We start from the raw sequence: 27,752 nt of genomic DNA on the forward strand, positions 1-27,752 counted from the left end.
TTCTGGCTACGATATGCACATTTTTGTTCATTTAAGATATGAACTAGAGCCAAAAGTAGTATTTGACAGTTTGGTTTACTCTGCCATAATATACCAGCTTATCATTTAAAATCTGTAGATAGTTTTAAAAGCATAGTCTTAATGTATATGATTACTAGTAAATATATCAGTGTTAGATATTTGGGTTTTCAGTTTAGAAAATTCATCATTTCATTGACATGTAATGAAGTATGTTTACCTTGAGTCGTAAGATTTTATAAAAAATAGGGCTTCCATGATTTGGGATGTGAATGCTAAAACTTACATATAAATTAATTAGATGTGTAATTTGGTTATGAAATCTTTTCTAAAATGACACCACCAGAAAATTAATAGATTAATTTTTTGAGATAATTATTTGTCTGAATTGGTTAATAAAAATCTGTCTTAAGAGGTTTTCTTTTAAAATATTTCTAGTGTATTAATAATCATACTTGTTTTTGTGTAATGGGGATAAACCACACCATTAAGAGAATAAAATGTAATTTGGAAGAGGTAATTATAAGATTTGTTTCAGGCCCCTAAGTATAAATAAAGACTGGTGTGGAATTTCAGTGTACATGTTTCCTACCCTTGTAAAATGTCTTTTTTTAAAAGCATCTATTTCTAATGGTATAATACATAATAGTTAAACTTTCCAAAAATTATCTATTTTTTAATGTCTGAGTTACTCTTTTTCTTCGAAGAAAGACATGAACTATAAATAGTAGTTATAAATTATTAAAGTTTCTAACCTGTACAAAGCATGGTGTAGTGGAAATAGATTCATTTGGATTGTCCTGGCTCTGCTTCTTGATGGTTTTGGGCTAATCACTGTGGAACTCATTTTTTTAAACTATATAAGGTCTTAAACACTTCTAGTCCTTAAGTTCTTCAGTTTTAAGTAGAATTTGTTATGTCTAAACCTAAAGGAGAAGATGGGCTTAAAATAACTTAATAGCCCTTACAATAACTCATGTGTGATGAGTTACATTTATACCCTAAAGGTTTATTAGGTGTCACCCACAGGGTTTTCCTATTTCCTATTTTGATTTTGGTAATATGAAGATAAAATTACCCTGAGTTACCAATTTGTATGGAAATTTATAAATAACAGAAATTTACCAATTAAACCTGAGTGGATGTAGTAGAGTTATTTCAAAGAGATAAAGCTGTTCCCTGTAAGGGAGAACTTTACCCTTAACTTGAGTTTTAAGTTTATATAAAGTTATAAAATTGAATTTCAAAATATTAAATAGATTTTTAGTTTTATAGCAAAATAAACTGTAGATTCTAGTTTACAGTATGGGTGAGACCATGGAGATGATCTGGGAAATAACTCCAAGGACAACCGTACATCACATAGCTGCTAGTCCTTCCAGCACAACTTGTGTTTAAGCATCATTGGAAAAGCCTTTTGTTGATACTTGTAGAGGAAAATTCTGTAAGCTAGTTTTGCTTAACTGAAGCAAACCAGTGGGTGTTCAAGAGACTTTGTTTCCTCTTGGTATTAAGGCAAATCACTGCCTTTGTTGTCGAACTGATGTGAAAGCAAACTCACTTTACTTTTTCCTGGGATCTCACTCCAGCAAATAAAACACATGCTAATAAATGTTCTTTTGTGCAGAGCTTTCTGCCTTCAGTTGGGAGAGAGATTGAGAAGGGAGCTCTGAAGACAACTGATAAATTTGCAACCACTTAGGAGGTAGTCAATATTTTAGTAAGAAGCCATAAGGAAAAGGCCATTACTGAGCAGTAGATTTCACTAATTCACCAATCTGACTCTGTCGGTAAAAAATGTGCAGTGATTTTTTTTTTTTTGCCTTTAATGTTGGAAATTTAGCATTGTTCTTACCCAAGAAAAGGCTGTTGCTGCTGCTGCTAAGTCGCTTCAGTCGTGTCCGACTCTCTGCGACCCCATAGACGGCAGCCCACCAGGGTCCCCCGTCCCTGGGATTCTCCAGGCAAGAACACTGGAGTGGGTTGCCATTTCCTTTTCCAATGCATGAAAGTGAAAAGTGAAAGTGAAGTCGCTCAGTCGTGTCCGACTCTTAGCGACCCCATGGACTGCAGCCCACCAGGCTCCTCCCATGGGATTTTCCAGGCAAGAGTACTGGAGTGGGGTGCCATTGCCTCCTCCGAGGAAAGGCTGTTACACAGAAGTAAAATGTAAATGATTGCCTGTTCTAATTCTTAAGTGAAGTTGCCTAGCCTGAGTGACTTAACCGTTCCCTGCTACATACTGTGTGCCCTGTCTGGAATATTATCAGGTCACTCACGGAAAATAAAATTTTCAATTTAGATTTCGGGCCCTCTGACATTTGAGTGCCTTGAAAGGGGGAACAATATTCCCCTTTAAGAAAGAAATGCTTCGGACCTTTTGTGATTCTCTTAGGGTCAGTGTCTTCTAGATAGGAGTATAAATGTCCTTGGGAGACATCTGTTAAGTATGAAATAATTAGAGCTATACAGGAATAAAAGCTAGCTCATGCAGCTCTAAGTGGCTGCTTGAAGGTGGTCTGATGGCTGCTTTGAGAGGTCATATAGGATTAGGCATAGTGAAACATGAGAATGCAAGCGTTCTATAGTCTAACTGAAAGCCTAGTTTGACATTGAACGTGAACACTAATTACAGCCACACATCTATAATATCCACCACAGTGACCATGACTAAGATGCCTCTCGGAACCTTTCTGTTGAGGATCTTTTGTGGGAGGGACCGGAAGAGAGGCGGATCCGTTCTGTCGTGATGTGGGGAGGAAGCAAGCTAAGCTCCTCCGGGAGTCGATTTTTAGGAGGACTTCGATCGGGATTCCAGAGCACACAGGTTGACTCTTCTCGCTTAACTACGTCGGCGGGTGAGTGTGTGTATGTTTGTGTGTGTGTCGCGCTCACGAAGCCCTTGGAGCGGACAGATTGTTCTGCGCAGACGCGGTAGAGGACGGCCCGCTGGGTTCCGCACGGGTTGCGCCAAAAATCTGTGTCTTCGGTGGTAGTCCTTCTTGTGTGTTGAACGCCCGGCCTAGGCTCTTACCCTCCCTTTCCCAGAGGCTGGGAAAAGTAGCTGAAGACTAGTGGTCCTGGCGGAGGCGAGCGAAGGCCACGCGGTCTGCCGCCGTATATTCAGTGACCTTTGTCTTATTTTCATTGAGCTCCTTCCCTAGTAGCCGGCGACAACTGTGTTGCTGGAGTCGCAGGGTCTTTTGCTTTTTTTCTTTTGCCTCAGCGGGAAAGGACGCCAACTGTGTTATAGTTATTGATCGTCTTGTATTTGTGTTTTATTTGCACATATCTTGCCCCTCCCCCTTTTTTCCCAGAGTATAAGGCAGCTATTCTGTTTTTTGATGAATAGGTTAATTCAACAAACTGCGAAAATAAGATTAAAAAAATAACTCACTGAACCTGATGCTTGTAGAAGACAGTTTGATTATTTAACTCCCAGTATTAACCAGAAGGTTAAGTTCATCCTTATTTAACAAATAGCCTATGCGAGGCACTGAATTTTAAAGAAGTGATAGCTAAAGGTCATTTTAATAAAATGTTAGTTGGAGCTAAGATCAGGTTATAAAGAACAAAAACTGGGAAACTTAAAGGCCTCCAGCAGAATTGAGAAGTTGTGGGAGTTCTCTGGTGGCCTAGTGATTAGGATCCCAGTGTTTCACTGCCGTGGACAGGGTTCAATCCCTGGTAGAGGACTGAAATTCCACAAGCTGTGACCCAAGCAGTTTAAAAAAAAAAAAAAAAAGGTGTTACTGTCAATACAGTGAAAAGTAATGCTGCCTCAATAAAAATCATAGTTTAAATCAAAGTGAAGCCACGTGGTAAATGATTAAATGTAGTGTTAAAAAGGTGAAGACCTAAATAGATGTTTCTCTGAGGAAGACATTTGGGTGACCCACCATATGAAAAGCTCAGTATTGCTAATTATTCAGTTCAGTTCTATCGCTCAGTTGTGTGCGACTCTTCCCGACCCCATGAACCACAGCACACCCCGCCTCCCTGTCCATCACCAACTCCTGGAGTTCACCCAAACTCATGTCCATTGAGTTGGTGATGCCATCCAACCATCTCATCCTCTGTCGTCCCCTTCTCCTCCTGCCCTCCATCTTTCCCAGCATCAGGGTCTTTTCCAGTGAATCAGCTCTTCACATCAGGTGGACAAAGTGTTGGAGTTTCAGCTTCAGCATCAGTCCTTCCAATCAATATTCAGGACTGATTTTCTTTAGGATGGACTGGTTGGATCTTGCAGTCCAAGGGACTCTAAACAACACCACAGTTCAAAAGCAACAATTCTTCAGTGCTCAGCTTTTTTTATAGTCCAACTATCACATCCATACATGACCACTGGAAAAACCATAACCTTGACTAGACAGACCTTTGTTGGCAAAGTAATGTCTCTGCTTTTTACTATGCTGTCTAGGTTGGTCATAACTTTCCTTCCAAGGAGTAAGCGTCTTTTAATTTCATGGCTGCAGTCACTATCTGCAGTGATTTTGGGACCCTAAAAAATAAGATCAGCCACTGTTTCCACTGTTTCCTCATCTATCTGCCATGAAGTGATGGGACTGGATGCCATGATCTTAGTTTTCTGAATGTTGAGCTTTAAGCCAACTTTTTCACTCTCCTCTTTCACTTTCATCAAGAGGCTCTTTAGTTCTTCACTTTCTGCCCTAAGGGTGGTGTCATCTGCATATCTGAGGTTATTAATATTTCTCCCAGCAATCTTGATTCCAGCTTGTGCTTATTCCAGCCCAGCGTTTCTCATGATGTACTCTGCATATAAGTTAAATAAACAGGGTGACAATATACAGCCTTGACGTACTCCTTTTCCTATTTGGAACCAGTCTGTTGTTCCATATGATCTTGCATATGGGTTGAGGGGTTTCAGTGTCAGCAGGATGATCAGGGATGAAATGATGTACTTGAACGTGGACGAGATGAAGGAGTGAGGTGTGTTGATAACCTGGAAAAGATATGCGACAGCAGCAGTTGTAAAGACCCTGAGGTGGAGGCATGTCTGTTGTGTTCAAAGAGCAACAAGGACCCTGCAATTCCACTTCTGGGCATTTATATGGAGAAAAACTTGATCTGAAAAGAAACATGCACCCTATTTTTCATAGCAGCACTGTTTCAATAGCTAAGATGTGGAAACAGACTAAGTGTCCTTTGACAGATGAACAGAAAAAGATGTGGTATATATACACAATGCAGTGTTATTCAGCCTTTAAAAAAATAATGCCATTTGCAGAAACATAGATGGACCTAGAGGTTGTCAAACAGTGAAGTAAGTCAGACAGAGAAAGACAAACATCACATGATACTATTTATATGTGGAATCTGAAAAATTATATAAATGAAACTTATTTACAATACAGAAATAGACTCACAGACATAGAAAACAAACTTACAGTTACCAAAAGGGATAGCAGGAGTGGGGTAGGAGGGAATCAGTAATGAGTTTGGAATTAACATATACACACTAATATATGTTTTATATATATATAAAAAATAGAAAAACAATAGGAACCTACTATATACCACAGAGAACTATATTCAGTATCTTGTAATAACCTATAATGGAAAAGAATCTGTAAAAGAATGTGTATATGTTCATATGTGTGTATATATACATACATCTGAGTCACTGTCTGTACACCTGAAACGAAGACAATATGGTAAATTAACTACATGTCAATTTTAAAAACAGTAAAAAAAAAAACAACTACAAATCAGCTTGTATTATGAACTTGGAGATATACAGCAAGAATAGAGATATATTAAAATTTTAGCAGTGATTATGTGAAGTAGAGTTGGTGATCTATGATTTTATCATTCTTTATATACTTTTTGTAATTTTTCAGTAAGTATGTCTTTTATAATCAGAAATTTAGAAAACATACAGTGTAAACATTTCCAATTTTGGGGATTGGACATAAAAGAAATAGATATTTGGGGTCAGGGAAACTTCTTAAACGAGGTATTTAAGAAGCTGTCTTAAAGTTGTCCAGTTGTAGGAGTTGGAGTGGCCAGAAGACCAGCTTGACTATCTGTGAGGAGGTTTCTCAGAAACTGCAAGGTGTTGCTTGAGAAGTATGGTGTGGATAAAGGGCTACAAGTGAGGGCAGAGAATGGCCAGGGATAAGACAGGAGACATTGTAGGTCATGACAAGTACATGAAAGACCACACACACCTCCTGGGATTGACTTTATCTTGAAGAAGTGGGAAATTACTAAAGGAATAACATAATCAGACTTGTTTTTAAGAAATAACACTTGGCATCTGTGTAGAAAGTGGAGTGGAGGCTCAGGGAGGCCTAAGAGTAATCTAGACAGTGACGAATGCTGGAACTACAGCATTGGCAGGTAAAGGGCTTCTGCACTGTTAGCTAAGTACCCGAGAAGTGCTGATAAATGACTTTTTGAATAAATAAAATAAAAATTTCCCTATTCCTTTGAAATTTCAAATACCAGAATGTCACAGTTTCAAGATAAAGAAGGAATTGATATGGGACTTCCCTGGTGGTCCAATGGCCAAGACTCCAAGCTCCTAGTGCAGGGGGCCTGGGTTTGATCCCTGGTCAAGGAACTAGATCCTGCAGGCTGCAACTAAAGATTACTCATGCCATGATTAAGACTCAGCACAGCCAAATAACTTTTTTTTTAAAAGAAGGAATTGTTAGCATCTGTTAATACAAACTTGATTAGTTTCTCTCAGTTATGGCTAAGCGATTTTTAAGGCTGTTAAGAATTCTGGCCATACTGATGACTGAAGGCCTAATTATCTAGAAATGAGATGGGGTGAGAGGGAGATAGGGGTCATCACTGGCTAGAGAGCAAGGACTACATTAAAGTCTTTGAGGCTCAGTTTCATGATAATACCTTATACAGTTGACCCTTGAACAATACAAGTTTGAATTGCACCAGTTTTCTTAAATGCAGATTTTTTTTTCCAATAAATATGTACTCCAGTTACCACACTGTCTGAGGTTGGTTAAATTCAGGCATGTAGGATGGCAGATACAGAAGGCTGTCAACAAAGTTATACCTGGGTTTTTGACTGCGTGCATGCCTTGGCACCCATAACCCCCAAGTTGTTCAAGGGTCAACTGGAAATTCTTATCTATGTATCACAGTTTACATAATTCTCTTCTTTTTTAAAAATATTTTTGTGATGTGGACCACTTTTAAAGTCTTTATTGAATTTGTTACAATGTTGCTGCTGCTTTTTTTTTTTTTTTTAACATTTTGGTTTTTTGGCATTCCTTCCCCAACCAGGGATTGAACCCACGCCCCCTACATTGGAAGGCAAAGTCTTAACCTCTGGACCATCAGGAAAGTTCCACTTAATTCTCTAATAGCTCATTTACCTACCTAAAGAAATAAAGGAGTTGATAGTTGACCTGGGTCTTAAAAAGTAACACAGCTAGCAATGATGGAAGAGAGAATAACATGAGCAAAAGCCTAGAAACACAAACTTTTTTTTTGAGAACATTGAAGTTAATTTGGGCCAGACTGTAAAGTCCTATAAGACAAAATTTGAAAAACATAAAAATCTCAGGAGAAGAATGTTCGAGACTATGAAAAGGCAAGACATGAAATATAAATAACCATTTGTCTTAGTTCCACTACTACAACAAAATACCACAAACTAGGCGACTTATAAACAACAATATTATTTTTCACAGCCCTGGGGACGGCAGAGTCCAAAGTTTGGTGTCTGGTGAGTGCTCACACCCCTGGTTCATAGGTAGATCCTTTTTACTCTTTGCAGTCTTTTTATATAAGGGCACTAAATCTAGTCATGAAAGTTCCATCCTTAAGACCTAATCCTGCCCAAAGACCACCACCTAATACCATCACCTTGGGGGTCAGGATTTCAACATATGTATTTGGAGGGGCTATTCAGCCTGTAGCACTACTGGGGGCTTCCCTGGTGGCTCAGATGGTAAAGAATCTACCTGCAATGTAGAAGACCCAGGTTCAATCCCTGCGTCGGGGAGATCTCCTGGAGAAGGGAATGGCAACCCACACCAGTATTCTTACCTGGAGAATGCTATGGACAGAGGAACATGGCAAGCTATAGAGCCAGCACAACTAAGTGACTAACCCTTTGCCTGTAGCACCATTAAACTTAAAAAAAAGACACTTAACTTCACTCATGATAAAATGAGATACCATTTTCACCTATTGGATTAGCAGAGATAAAAAAGTTTGATAATACATTGCATAGGTGGCTATCAACATATAATCAGTGTGGGAAAACCATCCCTAGTATCTCATATTACCCATGCAATTGCATTGGTTCAACATCTGTGAAGGAAATTACAAATTTATAAATACACATGCCAGTTGACACAACAATTCTTGGTGTTTTATATGCAGGTAGTCTCAAAAATGTATGAAGTTACCTGTGTAATTCAATCTTATGTTTTTGGAGTAGCACAAAATTAGAAATAGCCTAAACAAACATCCATTAGTAGAGCACTGCTTAAATACATGATGAAATATAGCCATACAGTGGATTACTGTGTAACTCTAAAAAAAGGAAGTTCTTATACGCTATTGTATAAAAAATCTTCAAGATACATCAGTACCTGAAAAGAGCAAGGTATAGAAGAATGAGTATACTGTGCTACAGTATTTTGTATAAAAGGAGAGAAGTTGATATACAAAGATAAACTATGTATAGAATATCTGGATGCTTACAAGCAAATCTAGTAACATTGGTTGCCTCTGGAGAGGAAAATTGGATAGATATATAGTCAGGAGTAGGAGAGTCATTTTGTAGCTTTTTAATTAAATTTTATTTTGAAATAATTAGACTCATAAGAAGTTACAAAAATAATACAGAGAATTTCCATATGCCCTTCACCCATTTCCTCAGTGATAACATCTTACACAACCATATTATTGGGCTGGCAAAAAAAGTTTGTTAGGACTTCTACTACATTGTATGGAAAAATCCAAATGAACTTTTTGGCCAATACAATACGTTGTCAGAGCCAGGAAATTGACATTGGTATGATACCATTAACTAAACTACAGTCCTTATTTGGATTTCACCACCTTAACATGTGCTCCTTGGGTCTGTGTGTGTTTGTGTCACTACGAATAGAGATTTGTGTAATAATCACCACAATCAGGATATGGAACTGTCCCATAATCACAACAAAAGTCCTGGTACTGCTACATTATAGTCAGATCCTACCAGCAGCCTTAAACCTTGATCTGTTTTCTGTTACATTATATTATTTCCATTATAATTTAGCCATTTCAAGAGTTTTATATGAATGGAATCATACAATATATGCATTTGGAAAAAATTGTTCTGTACTCAGCATAAATACCCTTGAAATCCATCCAACTTTCTGCATATATCTATAGTTAACTCCTCTTGATTTCTTAGTAGTATTTCATGATATGAATATGCCACAGTTTGTTTAACCATTCACCTACCATATGATATTTTGATTGTTTCCAGTTTGGGGCTGTTATGGATTAAGTTTGGAGAAGGCAATGGCACCCCACTCCAGTACTCCTGCCTGGAAAATCTCATGGACGGAGGAGCCTGGTAGGCTGCAGTCCATGGGGTCGCTAAGAGTCGGACACGACTGCTCGACTTCACTTTCACTTTTCACTTCCATGCATTGGAGAAGGAAATGGCAACTCACTCCAGTGTTCTTGCCTGGAGAATCACAGGGACGGGTGGGCTGCCATCTCTGGGGTCGCACAGAGTCGGACACGACTGAAGTGACTTAGCAGCAGCAGCAGCATGGATTAAGTTGCTATGAAAATTGATGTACAGGTTTTTGTGTGGATTAAATTTTTACTTCTCTGGGATAAATGCGCAGGAATGCAATTGCTAAGCTGCAAGATAAATATGTTTATTGAAAACTGCTAAACTCCTTTTCATGGTGTCTGTACCATTTTACATTCCTACTAGCAATATATAAGAGATCCAGTTTTTCATATCTTTGTCCACACCTGGTCATATCAAGGATGGTTAAATTTTAGCCAATTTGAGAGGTATGTAGTGGCTTTCATTTGTATTCTTCTAATGGCTATTGATACTTAATATCTCTTTATGTGCTTATTTGCATCTGTATATCCTCTTCTAAGCACAGAAGAATTGATGCTTTTGAACTGTGGTGTTGGAGAAGACTCTTGAGAGTCCCTTGGACTGCAAGGAGATCCAGCCAGTCCATCCTAAAGGAGATCAGTCCTGGGTGTTCATTGGAGGGACTGATGTTAAAGCTGAAACTCCAATACTTTGACCACCTGATGCGGAGAGCTGACTCATTTGAAAAGACCCTGATGCTGGGAAAGACTGAGGGCAGGAGGAGAAGGGGACGACACAGGATGAGATGGTTGGATGGCATCACGGACTCAATGGACATGAGTTTGAGTAAACTCTGGGAGTTGGTGATGTACAGGGAGGCCTGGTGTGCTGCAGTCCATGGAGTCACAAAGAGTTGGACATGACTGAGCTACTGAACTAACTGACTGATCCTCTTTAATGAAATGTCTTTTTATACCCATTTTATAATACCCACACCCATTTTTTAACTGTATTGCTTATTGTGTTTTGTTTTTTCTGTGGGAGATTTTTGTTTGTTGTTTTTGTTGCATTTTACTGTTTACTGTTGAGTTTAGAGTATATATTCCAGATACCAGTTCTTTATGAGATTTATGTTTTGCAAATATTTTCTCCCATTCTGTTGACTTGACTTTTCTTTTTCTTAACAAGGTGTTTTGCAGAGCATAAGTTTTGAATTTTGCTTAAATCCAATTTAATCAATATTTTCTTTTATGGATTGTGATTTTGGTGTGAGATATGAGAACTCTGTGTAACTCTAAGTCATGAAGATCTTAAAAGTTTTATAATTTTGCATTTATATCATTTTGAGTTCAGGTTTGTGTAAGATGTGAGATTTAGGTCAAAATTTTATTTTTTGTTGAGGACATCTAATTGTTTCAACATCATTTATTGAAAAGACCATTATTCCTCCTTTAAACTGCTTTTGCACTGTTGTAAAAAAATCAGTTGGGTAAACTTTTTTGGGGGGGTGGGTCTGTCTTTGGACATTCTTTTCTTGCACTGATATTTGAGTCTGTGTCTCCTCCAGTACCTCACTTCCTTGGTTACTGTAGCTCTATGATAAGTCCTAAAATTAGGTATTTGATTCTTGCAATTTTATTCACCTTTTCCAATATTGTTTTAGTTATTCTGTCTCTTTTGCCTTTTTATATAAATTTTAGAATCAGCTTGTTTATAACTACCAAAAAAAGACTGTTGGAATTATGATAGAAATTGTGTTGAACATATAGATGAATTTGGGGAGGATTTATGTTGAATCTTCCACTCCATGAACATTGTATGTTTCATCATTTATTAGGTTATCTTTGGTTACAGACCTCTGAACATGTTTTGCTGGATTTATACAGCAATGGAAGTATTCTTTTTTGGACTGATTTTAAATGAAAGGACATTTTGAATTGTGCTTTCCAGTTGTTCATTGTTAATGTGTAGAAACCATTGACTTTTTTTGTTAAATTTGTAATGTCCTAGTAGTTTTCTTTGCTCTAAGGTCTATTTTGTTTAAATGTTTATTGAACAACTGAATGTTTTGCTGCAGAGTAATTCATGAAGTAGGCTCTTGTGTAAATTGGAACTTGTAAACTGGATAACTATTTATTTTCAGATATATATATATACATTATACATTATGTATATATTATATATATAATATGTATACATTATATATGTATATGCACATTTTTTTCCTCTGTAAAGAGTATTGAGCATATGTATAAATCAATTTCATGTAGCTAATGTGAAAGTGAGAGAATTTGAATTAGTTTTGATAAATAATCTCAAAATTAATATTGGGGCTTCCCTGGTGGCTCAGAGGTTAAAGAGTCTGCCTGCAATGCAGGAGACCTGGGTTCGATCCCTGGGTCAGGAAGATCCCCTGGAGAAGGAAATGGCAAACCACTGCAGTATTCTTGCCTGGAGAATCCCATGGACTGAGGAGCCTGGTGGGCCACAATCCACGGGGTTGCAAAGAGTTGGACATGACTGAGCGACTATATATACATATGTATACATTATATATATGTGCACATTTTTTTCCTCTGTAAAGAGTATTGAGCATATGTATAAATCAATTTCATGTAGCTAACATGAAAGTGAGATAATTTGAACTAGTTTTGATAAATAATCTCAAAATTAATATTACTCTAGCTTAAAAGGTAATGTAGTTTTAATTTGAATGTAATTTTTAATAATTTTTTACAGCATTATGTGGATATAAAAGCAAATGCATGAAAAACTTTAACACAGGCATTACTTATTTTTGCTAATTATAATTTCAGGAATGTCTGATTAGAGTTAGATAGCAGACTGCAAGATTTTTTTTTATATAATTTAGAATAAAATACAAAATTAAGAAAAAACCCCTTTTGTTTGTCAATTGTATTACAAGATTGCCATATAAAATAGTTTCTTCAGTTACACACATATCAGGGATTCACACTGTACAATGACATATAGTTTTCTTTTTTCAGTTTATCCAAAGAATCAGCTCAGTTGGATTCTACAAATCAAACCATGGGTTTTCAGTGAAAACAGAATCATGTGGTTCAAATCCTATAGCATAACTTTTGCCTGCCTGAATTGGATGAAAAGTTATAGGTAAGTTTATTCATTACTGTGGCAAATATTTACACAATTATGTATAATAATTGTTTTGTATTGATTGTGTTTAATAAACTATCAGTATAGCTCATGTGGTTTGATTAAGGTTGATTAAGATGCTTAGTCACTCAGAGGTGTCCAACCCTTTGCAACCCTATGGACTTAGCCCACCAGGCTCCTCCGTCCGTGGGATTCTCCAGGCAAGAATACTGGAGTGGGTTGTCACATCCTTCTCCAAGGGATCTTCCCAACCCAGGGATCGAACCCAGGTCTCCCGCGTTGCAGGTGGATTCTTTACCATCTGAGCCACCAGGAAAGGCCTTAAGGTAGCTTTTGTTTATTTAAATATTCTTATTTTTCCAACAAATTTTAAATTTGAAAAATTTCAAACCCGCAGAAAATTTGGATATAGTATAAATCCAGTGCTCACTTTTCATCCATATTCAGTGATAGCTTTCATTTTTAATTTAAGACTATATTACTTGGAGAACTACTTTTACTTCCTCGTAATATCCTTATGACAAGACACAAATAACAGTGCTTAAATCATAAATGTTTTGGGTGCAACATAAATATATAGTGGTTAAGTATACATTCTAGATAGTAAGATTGAATCAAAGTAATATCTTCATGTATTCACATATTATAAACCAGTTTCTAACCTTGTGAAAAATATTGCTTAGAGTTAAGATATGAGCTCTGTTTTCCAAATGCATGCTTCTACTTCTCATAAATGAATGAGTTCCTTTGAGATTGGATGTCTGTAAAATCATTCTTGATCAACTGAGCAACCACCTGCTATTCTCTATTGTAAGTTAATCCTTCACTACCCAGGCTTTGCATGAAGCATGAAAAAGAGGGTAATATTCATAAGATAATGTTAAAGAAAAGTGACATTTAATTCTTAAAAGGATAGTGAGTAATCAGTATAGAATGTACTCTGTGTAGCTAAGAAAAACAAAGTACAAATTTAAATGTCATTACCAATGCTAACCTAACAACCTATTCTGTTACCCAAGAACCTCTGGGGGATTTTTCTATCATGTGCTTTGATATGGGACCTGGTGTAGTGTCTGTGTGATCCCTATTTAGTCCCTATTTGATCCCATTTGATTTAAAAAAAATTTAGGTGAACTGTATATTCTTCTAGCCCTTCCCCTTCAGATTATTTATTTGACAGATGTTTCCTGAGCACCCACTATGTTTCAGAAACTGTGATCAGTAAATAGTTACTACTACTACTCCACTACTACAGCTGCTACTATTATGTGACCCAAAAGTCCAAGTTTTATAAAGTTTCATTTTTGTTGTAACTTACTTTGAAAGCAAATTAATTTGTTTTATATATATATATATGCGCTGTAATTATAAGAAAACTTGTTTTGAAATATCAGAAAATGAACAATATATGTGTTTAGAATCTAATAAATTATAAATTAGAGTATCTTTCTACTTAATATATCCCATGCTGCATCTTTTTAAATGGTAATTTTTGCCTGGCTCTTCTTAATGACCTCTTAGGCTCCCTTGGACAAGACCGTACAGTACTTCACGGACCACTGTAGACAGGAATGAGGTGAAGACCTTCCTGGCCCTGGCTCACAGGTGGTGGGACGAGCAAGGAGTATATGCACCTCTTCATTCTATGAATGACCTGAGGGTGCCGTTCATTAGGTAACAACCCAGAAATTCTAGGCCTTTTAAAATACAGCTCTTTTCAATAATTCATTTTCTTTCAAGTTCATTTTTCTCTTGGTTTATGCCTAGGTTCAAAGAACATTGCATTTTACGTTTGCTTTGGAAATTAGGAGGATTCTCTTCAGTGTCCATTATTCAAAACTATTAATTTTTTTTATAACACCACTTAAATTCTAGACTACTTTCATAAATTAACTAGAAGTATTTTTGGTTATTATCAAATTAATTAGAATTAAATCCATATGAAAAGGAATTATGATCCTATGGCATCAAGGTCATTTTATAGCATCTTTGACATTTAGGAAGTTTGATAAAAGGAATGCTACTTAGAAAGTTCAATTCAACAGATTTTTTGAGAACTTAACCTTGTACAGAGCTTGGGGTCTAGACTCTGTAAGAGTATAAGAGCTGCTGAGGTATTCATCATTCAAAACATAGTTCATGTATTTCAGGAACTTAGAGTTTGCTAGGGCAAGGGTTCATCAGAACCCACCTATCACAAAATTGCTTATTCGTTCTTCTGTCCATGTCTTTATTCATTCATTAAACATTTTTCAGTAGCCGATAGGGCAAAGCTCTGTGATCGACCCAGAATATCAGATCAGACTGCCCTTAAGGAACTTCCTGACTGGTTTTGCTGGTTGATATTAGTGCAGCAAGAAGGAAACTACTGGCGTGTTTTTGCTACCACTGAATTAGCGGATCCAGGAACACTAAGGCAGAGAAAAGCAGAAATGTCATTCTGTTAAGCTCAATCAGTGGTTCTCAAGATTAGCCCTGGACTAGCAACATCAGTATCACCTGTGATTTTGTTAGAAATACAAAATTCTCAGGTCTCATGAGGGACCTACTGCTTTGGGGGTCAGCAGTCTGTGTTTTTGGAGAAGGCAATGGCACCCCACTCCAGTACTCTTGCCTGGAAAATCCCATGGACGGAGGAGCCTGGTGGGCTGCAGTCCATGGGGTCGCTAAGAGTAGGACACAACTGAGCGACTTCACTTTGACTTTTCATTTTCATGCATTGGAAAAGGAAATGGCAACCCACTCCAGTATTCTTGCCTAGAGAATCCTAGGGACGGGGCAGCCTGGTGGGCTGCTGTCTGTGGGGTCGCACAGAGTCGGACATGACTGAGGTGGCTTAGCAGCAGCAGCAGTCTGTGTTTTAGGAAACTTTCCAGATGATTCTGATGCACACTTAGCTTGAGAACCACTCTATTCCAACCACTGTGACTCTCTTAGTGAAGACATCACACTAAATAAGACCATCCAGGGCAGTCCAAATTATGGTTAGAAGTGTATATTTTGTTCTAATCATAATTAAAACCATTGAAAGGGAGCAGTATGATTTGAATTATGATGTAAAGAAGTCATTTTGTCCAATGTGTGAAGAATAGATTGGACTTCATTTGAAACGGGTCCTTTCTTTTCTAACATTCCGGAGTTATCTCCTTAACCACTATGTAGGTTTTTCTTAGAAATCAACTAATTTGAATAGCAATAAAAGATATCCTAAGATGTCCTTATTACATAAAATATTTATTTTAATACAAGTATAATTAGAATTCCAACTATAAGTATAATTAGAATTCCAAGTGTAATTAGTAGTCCAACTTAAAAGTTGAGTTTATGATATTTTGGCTATATGTATCTGTGTGTGTGTATGGGTGTATATATGTGTGTGCTTACATTTGTGTATATGGGAAAGTATTATTATGATTATCTTAGAATTAAGTTTACTTGATTTGGATGCCTGTTTATGTGATCATAAAAACACCACTAACTTAGAAGATTAAAGGAGACTCAATTTAGAAGGGAATATAGACAAATTCTGAAAATACCTATCTCCAATCTGCTGCTTCTCAGCCCTGTAAAAATAGCCTATTTGTTGCTAATATGAAATGAATCTAGCAAATACTAACAGTGTAGCTAATAAATGTCTCAGGTGACATGATATCTCAAGTGAATAAAATTAGGTTAATCTAAATGAGATTGTTTTAAAAGGTTTTCTTTAGATTATTACTAAAGTAATAAGTGAGTCATAATTATTACTAGATTATTTCAAGAGCTTTACTCTAAACCTCCTGCTTTTGATTACTAAAAATGTTTTATAAATTAAGCATAATATCATTTTATGCTGAAAATAAAAGATTTTTTACCCCCCAAATCAATAGTCTTAAATAGATTAAAAACAGTTTAATATTTCTTTGAAAATTATACACTTTTAAGACTTTATTGATAAAATTAATAATCTTTTTTTATGTATTTTGAATTTTTTTAAAGAGACAATCTTTTAAGAACAGTTGCTACTCACCAGCCAGGAAAACCTTTGTCTGGGATGAAGATTCTTGATGTTGGTTGTGGTGGTGGATTGTTAACAGAAGTAAGTGATTTACGGCTTTCTTGCCATTTTTATCTGGGAAAAAAATTGAGATGTGGGTTTATGCCTCTTTTATCCTTTTTTTTTCCCACTTACTTTATTTATTCATTTTTGGCTGCACTGGGTCTTCACTGCTGCATGGGTTTTTCTCTAGTCGTGGTGAGCAGGGGCTACTCTCTAGTGCTGTGCAGGCTTCTCCCTGTGGTGGCTTCTCTTGTTGCAGAGCACGGGCTCTAGGGCATGCGGGCCTCAGTAGTTGTGGCATGGGGGCTCCGTAGCTGCAACTCCCTGGCTCTAGAGCACAGGTTACGGCCCTCAGGCTTAGTCGTTCCAGGCCATGTGGGATTTTCCCAGATCAGGGATTGAACCCATGTCTCTTGCATTGGCAGGTAGATTCTTTCCCACTTAGCCACCAGGAAAGCCCCTCTTTTATCCTTTTAAGAAATAATACTGTTCATTTTTTAAAAATGGAAAAGTATAATGTTTTTAATATTTTTATGATTATAAAAGTAATACATGCTTTTTACTTCCTTAAAAGTATATAAATATTTCAGAAAAGTGTAGTGAGGAATTTTTTTTTTACACAAAAATGAAGCACTGATGAAAATAAATAAATGGGACCTAATTAAACTTAAAAGTTTTTTTACAACAAGGGAAACTATCATCAAGGCAAAAAGATAACCTACTAAATGGGAGAAAGTATTTGCAAATGATATGATTGATATGGGTTTAGTATCTGGTCCCATCACTTCATGGCAAATAGTTGGGGAAACAGTGGCTGACTTTTTTTTTCTGGGCTCCAAAATCACTGCAGATGGTGATTACAGCCATGAAATTAAAAGACGCTTGTTCCTTGGAAAGAAAGTTATGACCAACCTAGACAGCATATTAAAGAGCAGAGACATTACTGTGCCAACAACGGTCTGTCTAGTCAAGGCTATGGTTTTTCCAGTGGTCATGTATGGATGTGATAGTTGGACTATAAAGAAAGCTGAGCACTGAAGAATTGATGCTTTTGAACTGTGGTGTTGGAGAAGACTCTTGAGGGTCCCTTGGACTGCAAGGAGATCCAGCCAGTCCATCCTAAAGGAGATCAGTCCTGGGTGTTCATTGGAGGGACTGATGTTGAAGCTGAAACTCCAATACTTTGGCCACCTGATGCGAAGAGCTGACTCATTTGAAAAGACCCTGATGCTGGGAAAGATTGAGGGCAGGAGGAGAAAGGGATGACAGAGGATGAGATGGTTTCATGGCATCACCGACTCAATGGACATGGGTTTGGGTGGACTCCAGGAGTTGATGATGGACAAGGAGCCTGGCATGCTGCAGTTCATGGGGTCGCAGAGAGTTGGACACAACTGAGCGACTGAACTGAACTGAACCAAAATACATTAAAGCTCATACACCTCAACATCAACAAATAAACAACTTGACTGAAAAACTAGCAGAAGACCTGATAGACATTTTCCCAAAGAAGACATTCAGATGGCCAACAGGCACATGAGAAGATGCTCAACATCCCTAATCTTCAGAGAAATGCAAATCAAGACCACATTGACATATCACCTCAAACCAGTGTGAATGGCTATCATTAAAAAGTCTACAAATAACAGATGTTGGTGAGGATATGGAAAAAGGGAAACCCTAGGACACTGCTGGTGGGAATGTAAATTGATGCGACCAATACAGGAAACAGTGGGGAAGTTCCTCAAAACACTAAAAATAGAACTGCCAAATGACTGAGCAGCTCTCCTCCTGGGCATACATCTGAAGAAATGGAAAACTAATTAGAAAGGATACAGACAGACCAGTGTTCAGAGCAACATTGTTTACAAGAGCCAAGATACGGAAGCAACCTAAGTACCCATCAACAGATGAATGGATAAAGAAGGTGTGATACACAACACACATACACACACACACTGTAGTATTATTCAGCCATAAAAAAGAATGAAAATTTTGCCATTTACAACAACATGGATGGACCTAGAGGCTATTACACTTAGTAAAATAAGTCAGAGACAAATACTGTATGTGGAGTCTTAAAAATAAACAAATGCATATAACAAGACAGAAACAGATTCACAGATATAGAGAACTAGTAGTTGCCAGTGAGAAAAAGGAGGTGGGGAGGGGCGAGATAGGTATAAGAGGATTAAGAGGTACAAACTAGTGGATATAAAGCAAATAAACAACAAGGATATATTATATAGCACAGGAAAATATAGCTACTATTTTATAATAACCTTAAATGGAGTGTACTCTATAAAACTATTGAATCACTGTATGATTATATACCTGAAATTAATATAATATTGTAAATCAACTATACTTCAATTTATAAAGAAAGAAAAAAAGCACTGGTCATTCAAATAGTTTTGAAAATTTTGTTGTCTCTTTCCTCCCAGGATATTAGTCAGTTGCCACTGGTTTAAATGTACTGATAAGCTGTCCTTTTGCACTTGCTTCAGTATCAAAATGTTTGAGTCTTGCAGGCTTTGGGGGCTCTCCCCTTTTTAGGTGCTCTAGAGTTCTTGGAAGAATACTTATTCTCCCTGTGAACAATATTTGCTTTCAGTTCAGTTCAGTTCAGTCGCTCAGTCGTGTCTGATTCTTTGCGACCCCATGAATCGCAGCACACCAGGCCTCCCTGTCCATCACCAACTCCCGGAGTTCACTCAAACTCATGTCCATTGAGTCATTGATGCCATCCAGCCATCTCATCCTCTGTCGTCCCCTTCTCCTCCTGCCCCCAATCCCTCCCAGCGTCAGAGTCTTTTCCAATAAGTCAACTCTTCACATGAGGTGGCCAAAGTACTGGAATTTCAGCTTTAGCATCATTCCTTCCAAAGAAATCCCAGGGCTGATCTCCTTCAGAATAGACTGGTTGGATCTCCTTGCAGTCCAAGGGACCCTCAAGAGTCTTCTCCAACACCACAGTTCAAAAGCATCAATTCTTCAGCACTCAGCTTTCTTCACAGTCCAACTCTCACATCCATACATGACCACTGGAAAAACCATAGCCTTGACTAGACGGACCTTTGTTGGCAAAGTAATGTCTCTGCTTTTCAATACGCTGTCTAGGTTGGTCATAACTTTTCTTCCAAGGAGTAAGTGTCTTAATTTCCTGGCTGCAGTCACCATCTGCAGTGATTTTGGAGCCCAAAAAAGTAAAGTCTGACACTGTTTCCCCATCTATTTCCCATGAAGTGATGGGACCAGATGCCATGATCTTCGTTTTCTGAATGTTGAGTTTCAAGCCAACTTTTTCACTCTCCTCTTTCACCCTCATCAAGAGGCTTTTTAGTTCCTCTTCACTGTCTGCCATAATGGTGGTGTCATCTGCATATCTGAGGTTATTGATATTTCTCCCGGCAATCTTGATTCCAGCTTGTGCTTCTTCCAGCCTGGCGTTTCTCATAATGTACTCTGCATAGAAGTTAAATAAGCAGGGTGACTATACACAGCCTTGACATACTCCTTTTCCTGTTTGGAACCAGTCTGTTGTTCCATGTCCACTTCTAACTGTTGCTTCCTGACCTGCATACAAATTTCTCAAGAGGCAGGTCAGGTGGTCTGGAATTCCCATCTCTTTCAGAATTTTCCACAGTTTATTGTGATCCACACAGTCAAAGGCTTTGGCATAGTCAATAAAACAGAAATAGATGTTTCTCTGGAACGCTCTTGCTTTTTCGATTAGCTTAGAGTAAATTTTGTAATCTTCTATTAGCACAATAACTTTTTGTTTCAATGCTGCATGGTAAGCAGACCTTTGAAAGATATTTTAAGTAACAGTGTAGGTAGGAGTCAAATATCAGTGAGGATCTAGGGGTGTGTCTTACTGTCAAGGTCATAACAGGCAAGTTGACAGTGAGGTTAACAGAGACCTTTGATGCATAACTAAGTTTCCATATGCATAGAACATGTGTTCTTCATATGGCAGTGGGCTGGTTTCTTTTGACATCAATTATAAAATTTCAGGAAATGTAAAATACGTGAAAATACATCCCTTAGAATCAAGAATATGAGGTGTATCAAATGGTAAGTGAGTACACTTTTACTGTATGTGTTCTATGGCTTTTTCAGTGTATTATTACAGATCTTACGTCTCCAAGTTAAAATAATTTGATTTTCACTTTTAATTTGTTAACTAAGGAGTTATAAAATAAATGCTGTGCAGTGTTTTGGTCAAAATTAAGGCTGTGTTTAAAAACTTAGGCATGTCATGGACGTGATCAAATGTCCATGGTTGAAAGAGGTTGAAAGAAGAATTGGCTGTGAAGAGTCGTTTCTAGTCAGTCACAGGAGAAACTATGGAGAGAAAATGTTCCTTAGAGAATTTGAATACTACAAAATTTTGCTCTTTTTACAATGACATGTTTCATTTATTGCACTTCGTAAATATTTTAATGTTGTACTATATGCCTATAAATGTATCTAGAGAATGTAGACAAAAATTTCCTACTATTCGTAAGTAGTTCTTAATAAGTTTTTTGTTGTTGAGATTATTGTTCTCACTTTTAAGCTTTTTATTATGGAAATTATCAAACATATAAACTAGAGAAAATGGTATATTGAACTTCCACATACCCATAAACGATCTCCAATAATTCCCCTCATGCTTAATCTTGTCTCCTTTTTGAGAAGGTTTTTATTGCTAACATGTTCTCTTTTCTTCCTGAGGGTAACGGTTTTTTATGCCATTAGCCTCTAGGGCGGCTTGGGGCTTCAGTCATTGGAATCGATCCTGTGGATGAGAACATTAAAACAGCACAGCACCATAAATCATTCGACCCAGTCCTGGATAAGAGGATAGAATACAGAACGTGTTCCCTGGAGGAGATTGTGAAAGACACTGTAGAAACGTTTGATGCTGTCGTAGCTTCTGAAGTTGTAGAACATGTGATTGATCTAGAAACATTTATACAGTGCTGCTTTCAAGTGTTAAAGGTAAGACTTGCAGAGTTTACTTGTTTGTTTTTTCTTTTGAGTATATGTATGTATCCATAGCAATAAATGTTTTATAATACTTGAAGCCAGGAAGACAGAATTTGGGGAAAACATCTCTACTAGAGATTATTTCTGCCTCTCAGCTTGCCCTGAGTCCTGGGGTTTTCCAGATTCAGTATCTTGATGTCCAGGGATCCTGAAAACTCATGGTATTGAACACTGTAATACAAACAATAGATTTACAGTGGTATTTTTCCCTTGGTATAATTTGGATTAAATACCTAATAGGCATTGAATGACAATTACTAAGAAACTAATTTGGATTAATACTTTAAAATAAAAAACATAATTAGCATAAACTGGTTAGCCAGCATTTGTTAAGTCACTCTATATACATGACATGTGTAATAGTTACCAGCTTTAAAAGAAGGAAAGAAAAGTGAAAGTGTTAGTCGCTCAGTTGTCTCTGACTCTCTGTCATGGACTATACCCTGCCAAGCTCCTCTGTCCATGGAATTCTCTAGGCAGGAATACTAGAGTGGGTAGCCTCTCATTTCTCCAGGGGATTTTCCTGACCCAGGGATGGAACCTCAGTCAATTGCATTGCAGGCAGATTCTTTACCATCTGAGCCACCAGGGAAGCACTTGATACAAATAATCTCATTTGATCTTACCTACAACCAGGTGAAGAGTGTAAGGCAGGCATTCTGAACTCCTTTGACCTGGAGAAGATCAGAATTCGAGAGATGTCAAAGGTCACATGGTCTTTAAGTCAAAGTCACTAGGCACTTACGTGGGACATAAGGCTACATCTTTTTATTTCAAGTCTGGTTCTTTCCATTACATTATTTTGCTTATGTAACTTGCCACAGACTTAGTCCTCTGAAGGTGGTTCCAGTTCTGTTGTTTATATATTCAAGAGGTAACCCCCTAAGTTCAAGAGCTCAAAGGATTAAATGCTTAGCCTTTATCTAAATTTGTTGCTATTGTTGTTCAGTCTCTAAGTTGTGTCTGACTGTAGTGACCCCATGGAAGGCAGCACGCCAGGCTTCTCTGTCCTCCACTGTATCCATGATTTTGTTCAAATTCATGTCCATTGAGTTGGTGATACTATCTACTGTGTCATCCTCTGCTGCCCCCTTCTCTAAACAGAGCTTTTAAAATATACTTTTCCTTTTAAAATAATTTTACATTTATAGATGTTGCAAAGACAGTACACGGGGTTCCTATTCCCATGTGTCCTACTGTTAGCATCCTACATAGTAAGGGTAGGAATTGGTAAGAGCAAGTGTGGTACCCAGGGCATGATGTCCGGGGCAGCACTCACTAGTCAGTGCCAATCCTGCATTTGACACCCCGGAGAGGGAGCACCCCCTTGGGTTTTGTGCTCTAGGCGTCTCACTTGCCTCACCACAGTCCTAGCCCTGAATATAGCCCATGGTATATTTTTCAAAACTACAAAATTAATATTGATGTTATACTATTAACTACACTACAGACCCTGTTCAATTTCATTCATGTTTGCACTAATGTCGTTTTTCTGTTGCAGGGTCCAATCCAGGATTCTGTGTTGCATTTAGTTACCATGTATCCATAGTCTCCTTCAGTGTGTGTTGTTTCTTGATGGTGTTCCCTCTTAAATGAGCCTTATTAGGCATAGGTCCTATTTTCCAAGCAAAATTCCTGAATTATTTCTTTTTGTGTAGTGTCTCAGTCAGTATGTATGGATGGAGAGTCTTTCACATATACTAGGAATACTGGCAATGTGGAATTTCAAACTAATTTTTAAATTAGTTTATTTTTTTAAAAAAATAAATAACCAATACTCACCACTGTTTCCTTAGAATAAGATTTTATGAAACACAGATTGCTACTGCTAAGTCGCTTCAGTCATGTCCAACTCTGTGCGACCCCATAGACGGCAGCCCACCTGTCCCTGGGATTGCCGTCCCTGGGATTCTCCAGGCAAGAACACTGGAGTGGGTTGCCATTTCCTTCTCCAATGCATGAAAGGGAAAAGTGAAAGTGAAGTCGCTCAGTTGTGTCCGACTCAACGACCCCATGGACTGTAGCCCACCAGGCTCCTCCGTCCATGGGATTTCTGGAGTGGGGTGCCATCTCCTTCTCCAGAAACACAGATTAGATATTTATAATTGATTTTTCCCTTAGCTCTATTGAGATATAATTGACATATAAGTGATTTTGAATGATATTTTAGAATACTAAAGTTTTACAGAGAAGTGTTACAATGTGTCATGAAATAGTGTCTGATATTTTAGTTTTAAGGGTACATCCCAATATTTCAGGGCCTTTTCTCATCATTTTTATTTTTGGTTTGGAGTGGTATTTGAGATATTTTCATATATATATGTATATAATCTTAATATTATCTTGGAGGGGCATTTTATCTCCATCAGATGCTAATTAGAATGTTTAAAAGAGCCATTAATGTTTTTGCCATTTGTGGGAGTAAATATGCACGTGTGCGTGCTAAGTATGAACTATAGCCTGCCAGGCTCCTCTGTCCCTGGGATTTCCCAGCCAAGAATCCTGGAGATGGTTCCCATTTCCTTCTCCAGGGGATCTTCTGGACCAGAGATTGAACTCTTCTCCTGTTTGGCAGGTGGATTCTTTACCACTGAGCCACTTGGGAAGCCCAAACACTTTTCATACCTTAATCATTAATGCTTTTGTCAGAGAACACTCACCAGCCTTGCTGGCCTGCGCAAGCTGTGGGGCTGTGTGCTGTGCCAAACAGTTCAGGCACGCTTGGCTTCCCCCCAAGAGAAGGCAGTGTTGACACGTTAAAGCATCAGTGTGGACATGTAACAAGGACGAGCAGCCTCATCTCATTTCTGTACTTTTATTATAAAGTGCTTGGTATGTACAAAAGAGTGTATTTAATATAAACATAAGTCATAGTAACATATGATTTTAGGACTTAGTTGTAAGCACTGTTGCATAAACTCAGTAAGTGCATCTATAGAGGACTGCCTATAACAACGAATTTCCCAAGAGGAAAATAAATATTATTTTGGTAAATTATATTTTATTTACACTTGTGTATCTTAACTGCACTTAAATTATTTGGAAGGGAGGAGGAGGGTGAGGGAAGCCAAGCTTTTATATAGCTGATACTCCTGACATATAAAATTTTACTTCTGTTCATATTGTTTTTAGCCTGATGGTTCTTTGTTCATTACTACAATCAACAAAACCCAGCTGTCCTATGCCTTGGGAATTGTTTTTTCAGAGCAAATTGCAGGTATTGTACCAAAAGGTACTCATACCTGGGAGAAGTTTGTTTCACCTGAAAAGCTAGAGAGCATTCTGGAATCAAGTAAGTATTAAAAATATTTCCAATTTTCAAGGCCTAACTGTACTTTTGAAAGTGAAAGTCACTCAGTTGTGTCCAACTCTCTGTAACCCCATGGACTATACAGTCCATGGAATTCTCCAGGCCAGAATACTGGAGTGCATAGCCATTACCGTCTCCAGGGGATCTTTCTGACCCATGAATCAAATCGAGGTCTCCTGCATGGCAGGTGGATTCTTTACCAGCTGAGCTCCCAGGGAAGCCTTTTAATGTGCCAATGATTATTAATCACAGAACCTAGTACTGAATGAACTAGGCCACTCTTCTTTGGATGTTGGTTATCTCTCCTCAACTAGATCATAATTCCTTAAAGTTAGGATTAGGTATTACATACCTCTTCTCTCTCACCTGTGGCACCTAACCCAGGGTCAAGCAAATCATAGATGATCAATGAATCCTTTTTGGCTATTTAGCTCTCTCTTGTTTAAGGATTAGGTACAAATGTCTTTTATTTCCATATCCTCAGTTTGTCCTGTTGAGGTCATTCTTGAATCAGCTTACCTTACATATTATCTGTCCTGATTCCTTCCTGTGTGTGCGTGCAGGCGTGCGCGCGTCAGTCACTCAGTCGCATCCAACTCTTTGCCATGTCAGTTATATTTTGAACTTGTCCCTTTTTATGTAGTGTTTCATACCAGTTACAACATGCCTTGTAGCATGGTTATTTTGGTATCTGTAATATCTTTCTGGCTATAAGCTCCTTGAAGACAAGACTGTGAACCCATTTTTGTGCTCCCTGTAATTCCTAGCCCTACTGTACACCTCCTGAGGACTTGATTTATCTGTTGAATTCCTGTCAAGTAACAACATTGGTCTGTTCATTTATTTGGCATTTAGTATTCCTCTGGAGTATTTAGACTCATGTGTGTTTCATGCTTTTTGTTCATATAACAGTATATCAATAAACTTGATTTTACTATTATCTGTTCAATGAAATGTAGTAATTTCTGCAAGTTAACATTGTTGGAAATGGAGCTGAAAAAATATTTTAAAGGTGCTTGATTGGAATAGTCACTTGTTGGCAAGTATTTTCTAATAACAGCCAACATTTATCGAGCACTTACCCAATTCCAAATATCATGTTCTGTTGCAGTAAAGAATGAGCTGTAATGGTTACAAAATATTTGTGTCTGTTGAGTTAGAAATCCCCCCTTTTTTTTTAATATGGAGAGTTGTATGAAACTCTTGGCATGTAGAAGGTAAATATTTGTTAAATATACTCTGTTTGATATATATTTTTTAGATGGTCTGTCAGTTCAAACTGTGGTGGGAATGCTCTACAACCCCTTCTCAGGTTACTGGCATTGGAGTGAAAACACTAGCCTTAACTATGCAGCTCATGCCCTGAAATCCAGCCTTCAGGAACAACCAGCGCCTGCCGAGTTTGCTTTAAAGGGGGAAGCAGAAGAGCTCCAAGCTGAAGCCTCCACCAACTCAGGTGTGCAGGAAGACCTGAAGAAATGAAGTGTTTCTAAGGACTATAGTATAATGGCTTGAAAGTCTGATGTTTACAAATACACAGAATATATACTGTTTGTTTTTTGAGACAGGATCATAAAGAAAAAGTCAATAAAAAGGGCTAAAACCTTGGATAAAAGCTTTTGCTGTTTCATCTAATAACTACCTTCAAGGGATTATTCTGTGGATAAAAAAATGTTTTGATGAGGTGTTATGTGATCTAGAAGTTTAAGTTCCTCACCCTTTGTTACATGATGATTATTTAGTTGCTAAGTTGTGTCTGACTCTTGCGACTCCATGGGCTGTAGCCCTCCAGGCTCCTCTTGTCCATGGGATTTCCCAGGCAAGAATACTGGAGTAGGTTGCCATTTCCTTTTCCAGGGGATCTTCCTAATCCAGGATTCAAACCTGTCTCCTGCATTGCAAGCAGATTCTTTACTGCTGAGCAACCCTGGGAAGGCTTTGTCATATAATTAGGGTATACATGTTTCACTTCATCTTACAGATTATATAACATTTTTCCCACATGTATACACACACACACATATATATATATATATACTGTAATATGTTTTAATTTAACCAATCTGTATCATCTATATTCTTCTTTATTTTGTTTTAGTTAAAGGCAGTTATGCTTCTGACCGGTGAAAACCAAATATCATTTTATACCACTAATATTTGGGAAGATAAAATGTATTTTTTCTTATAAATTTTTGTTTTTTGAAAAACAAATTGTTAAATATATACTGAGTTTTATCAAACATTAGAATCAGGAAATTCAGATTATGCTGGGCATATTTCTCTGTACAGTTCTATAAATGTGTCGTGGTGCCTTTTTAAGTAGAAAGGAATTTTAAACAATTTAAAAGTTCATTTATAGGATTTTCTTCTTCAGCTAACATTTTATAATTAAAGTTACTGACTTGAAATATATTTTTATGCTCCTTGAAGTATGATTCTTTGGCTTTTTCTGAAAGCCCAGAATGTATAAGGACTTTGACCAAAAATGACGTAGACCGAATGCATGCTACTCATGTAGGAAGTCAGCTTTTACTTTCTAGCCTTTTTCATGTTCTTTTTTTTAGGTGTATGTGTTTTATTTATTTATTGGCTGCACTGCACAGCTTTCAGGAATCTTAATTCCCTGAATAGGGTTTAAACCTGGGCCCCATGAG

The 27,752-nt window shown here is 37.6% G+C and overlaps 1 protein-coding gene across 3 annotated transcripts; it reads left to right on the forward strand.

Moving 5' to 3' along the window:
• Positions 1-2,750: 2,750 nt before the first annotated feature.
• On the forward strand, positions 2,751-26,713 carry COQ3 (coenzyme Q3, methyltransferase). 3 transcript variants are annotated; one of them, XM_086317591.1, is made up of 7 exons: positions 2,751-2,876; positions 12,586-12,712; positions 14,237-14,389; positions 16,694-16,793; positions 21,498-21,740; positions 24,921-25,080; positions 26,360-26,713. In XM_086317591.1, the coding sequence occupies exons 1-7, from the start codon at positions 2,768-2,770 to the stop codon at positions 26,578-26,580; spliced, it is 1,113 nt and encodes a 370-aa protein (XP_086173717.1). In that variant the 5' UTR covers positions 2,751-2,767; the 3' UTR covers positions 26,581-26,713. The 3 variants fall into 3 exon arrangements, with proteins under 3 accessions (XP_086173717.1, XP_086173718.1, XP_086173719.1); XM_086317592.1 differs by lacking the exon at positions 12,586-12,712; XM_086317593.1 differs by lacking the exons at positions 2,751-2,876; positions 12,586-12,712; positions 14,237-14,389; positions 16,694-16,793 and adding an exon at positions 20,610-20,831.
• The last annotated feature ends 1,039 nt before the right edge of the window (positions 26,714-27,752 follow it).

The sequence above is a fragment of the Bos grunniens genome, chromosome 9 (assembly GCF_055505025.1).
Source record: "Bos grunniens cultivar Pamir isolate PY7600 chromosome 9, Bosgru_T2T1.0, whole genome shotgun sequence".
NCBI classification, from domain to species: Eukaryota; Metazoa; Chordata; class Mammalia; order Artiodactyla; family Bovidae; genus Bos; species Bos grunniens.

Coding starts and splice junctions, on each gene's coding strand:
- COQ3 (XM_086317591.1), top strand. CDS start 2,768: ATGTGGGGAGGAAGCAAGCTAAGCTCCTCCGGGAGTCGATTTTTAGGA. Junction 12,713..14,236: donor AATTGGATGAAAAGTTATAG/GTAAGTTTATTC, acceptor ATGACCTCTTAG/GCTCCCTTGGACAAGACCGT. Junction 25,081..26,359: donor AGAGAGCATTCTGGAATCAA/GTAAGTATTAAA, acceptor TATATTTTTTAG/ATGGTCTGTCAGTTCAAACT.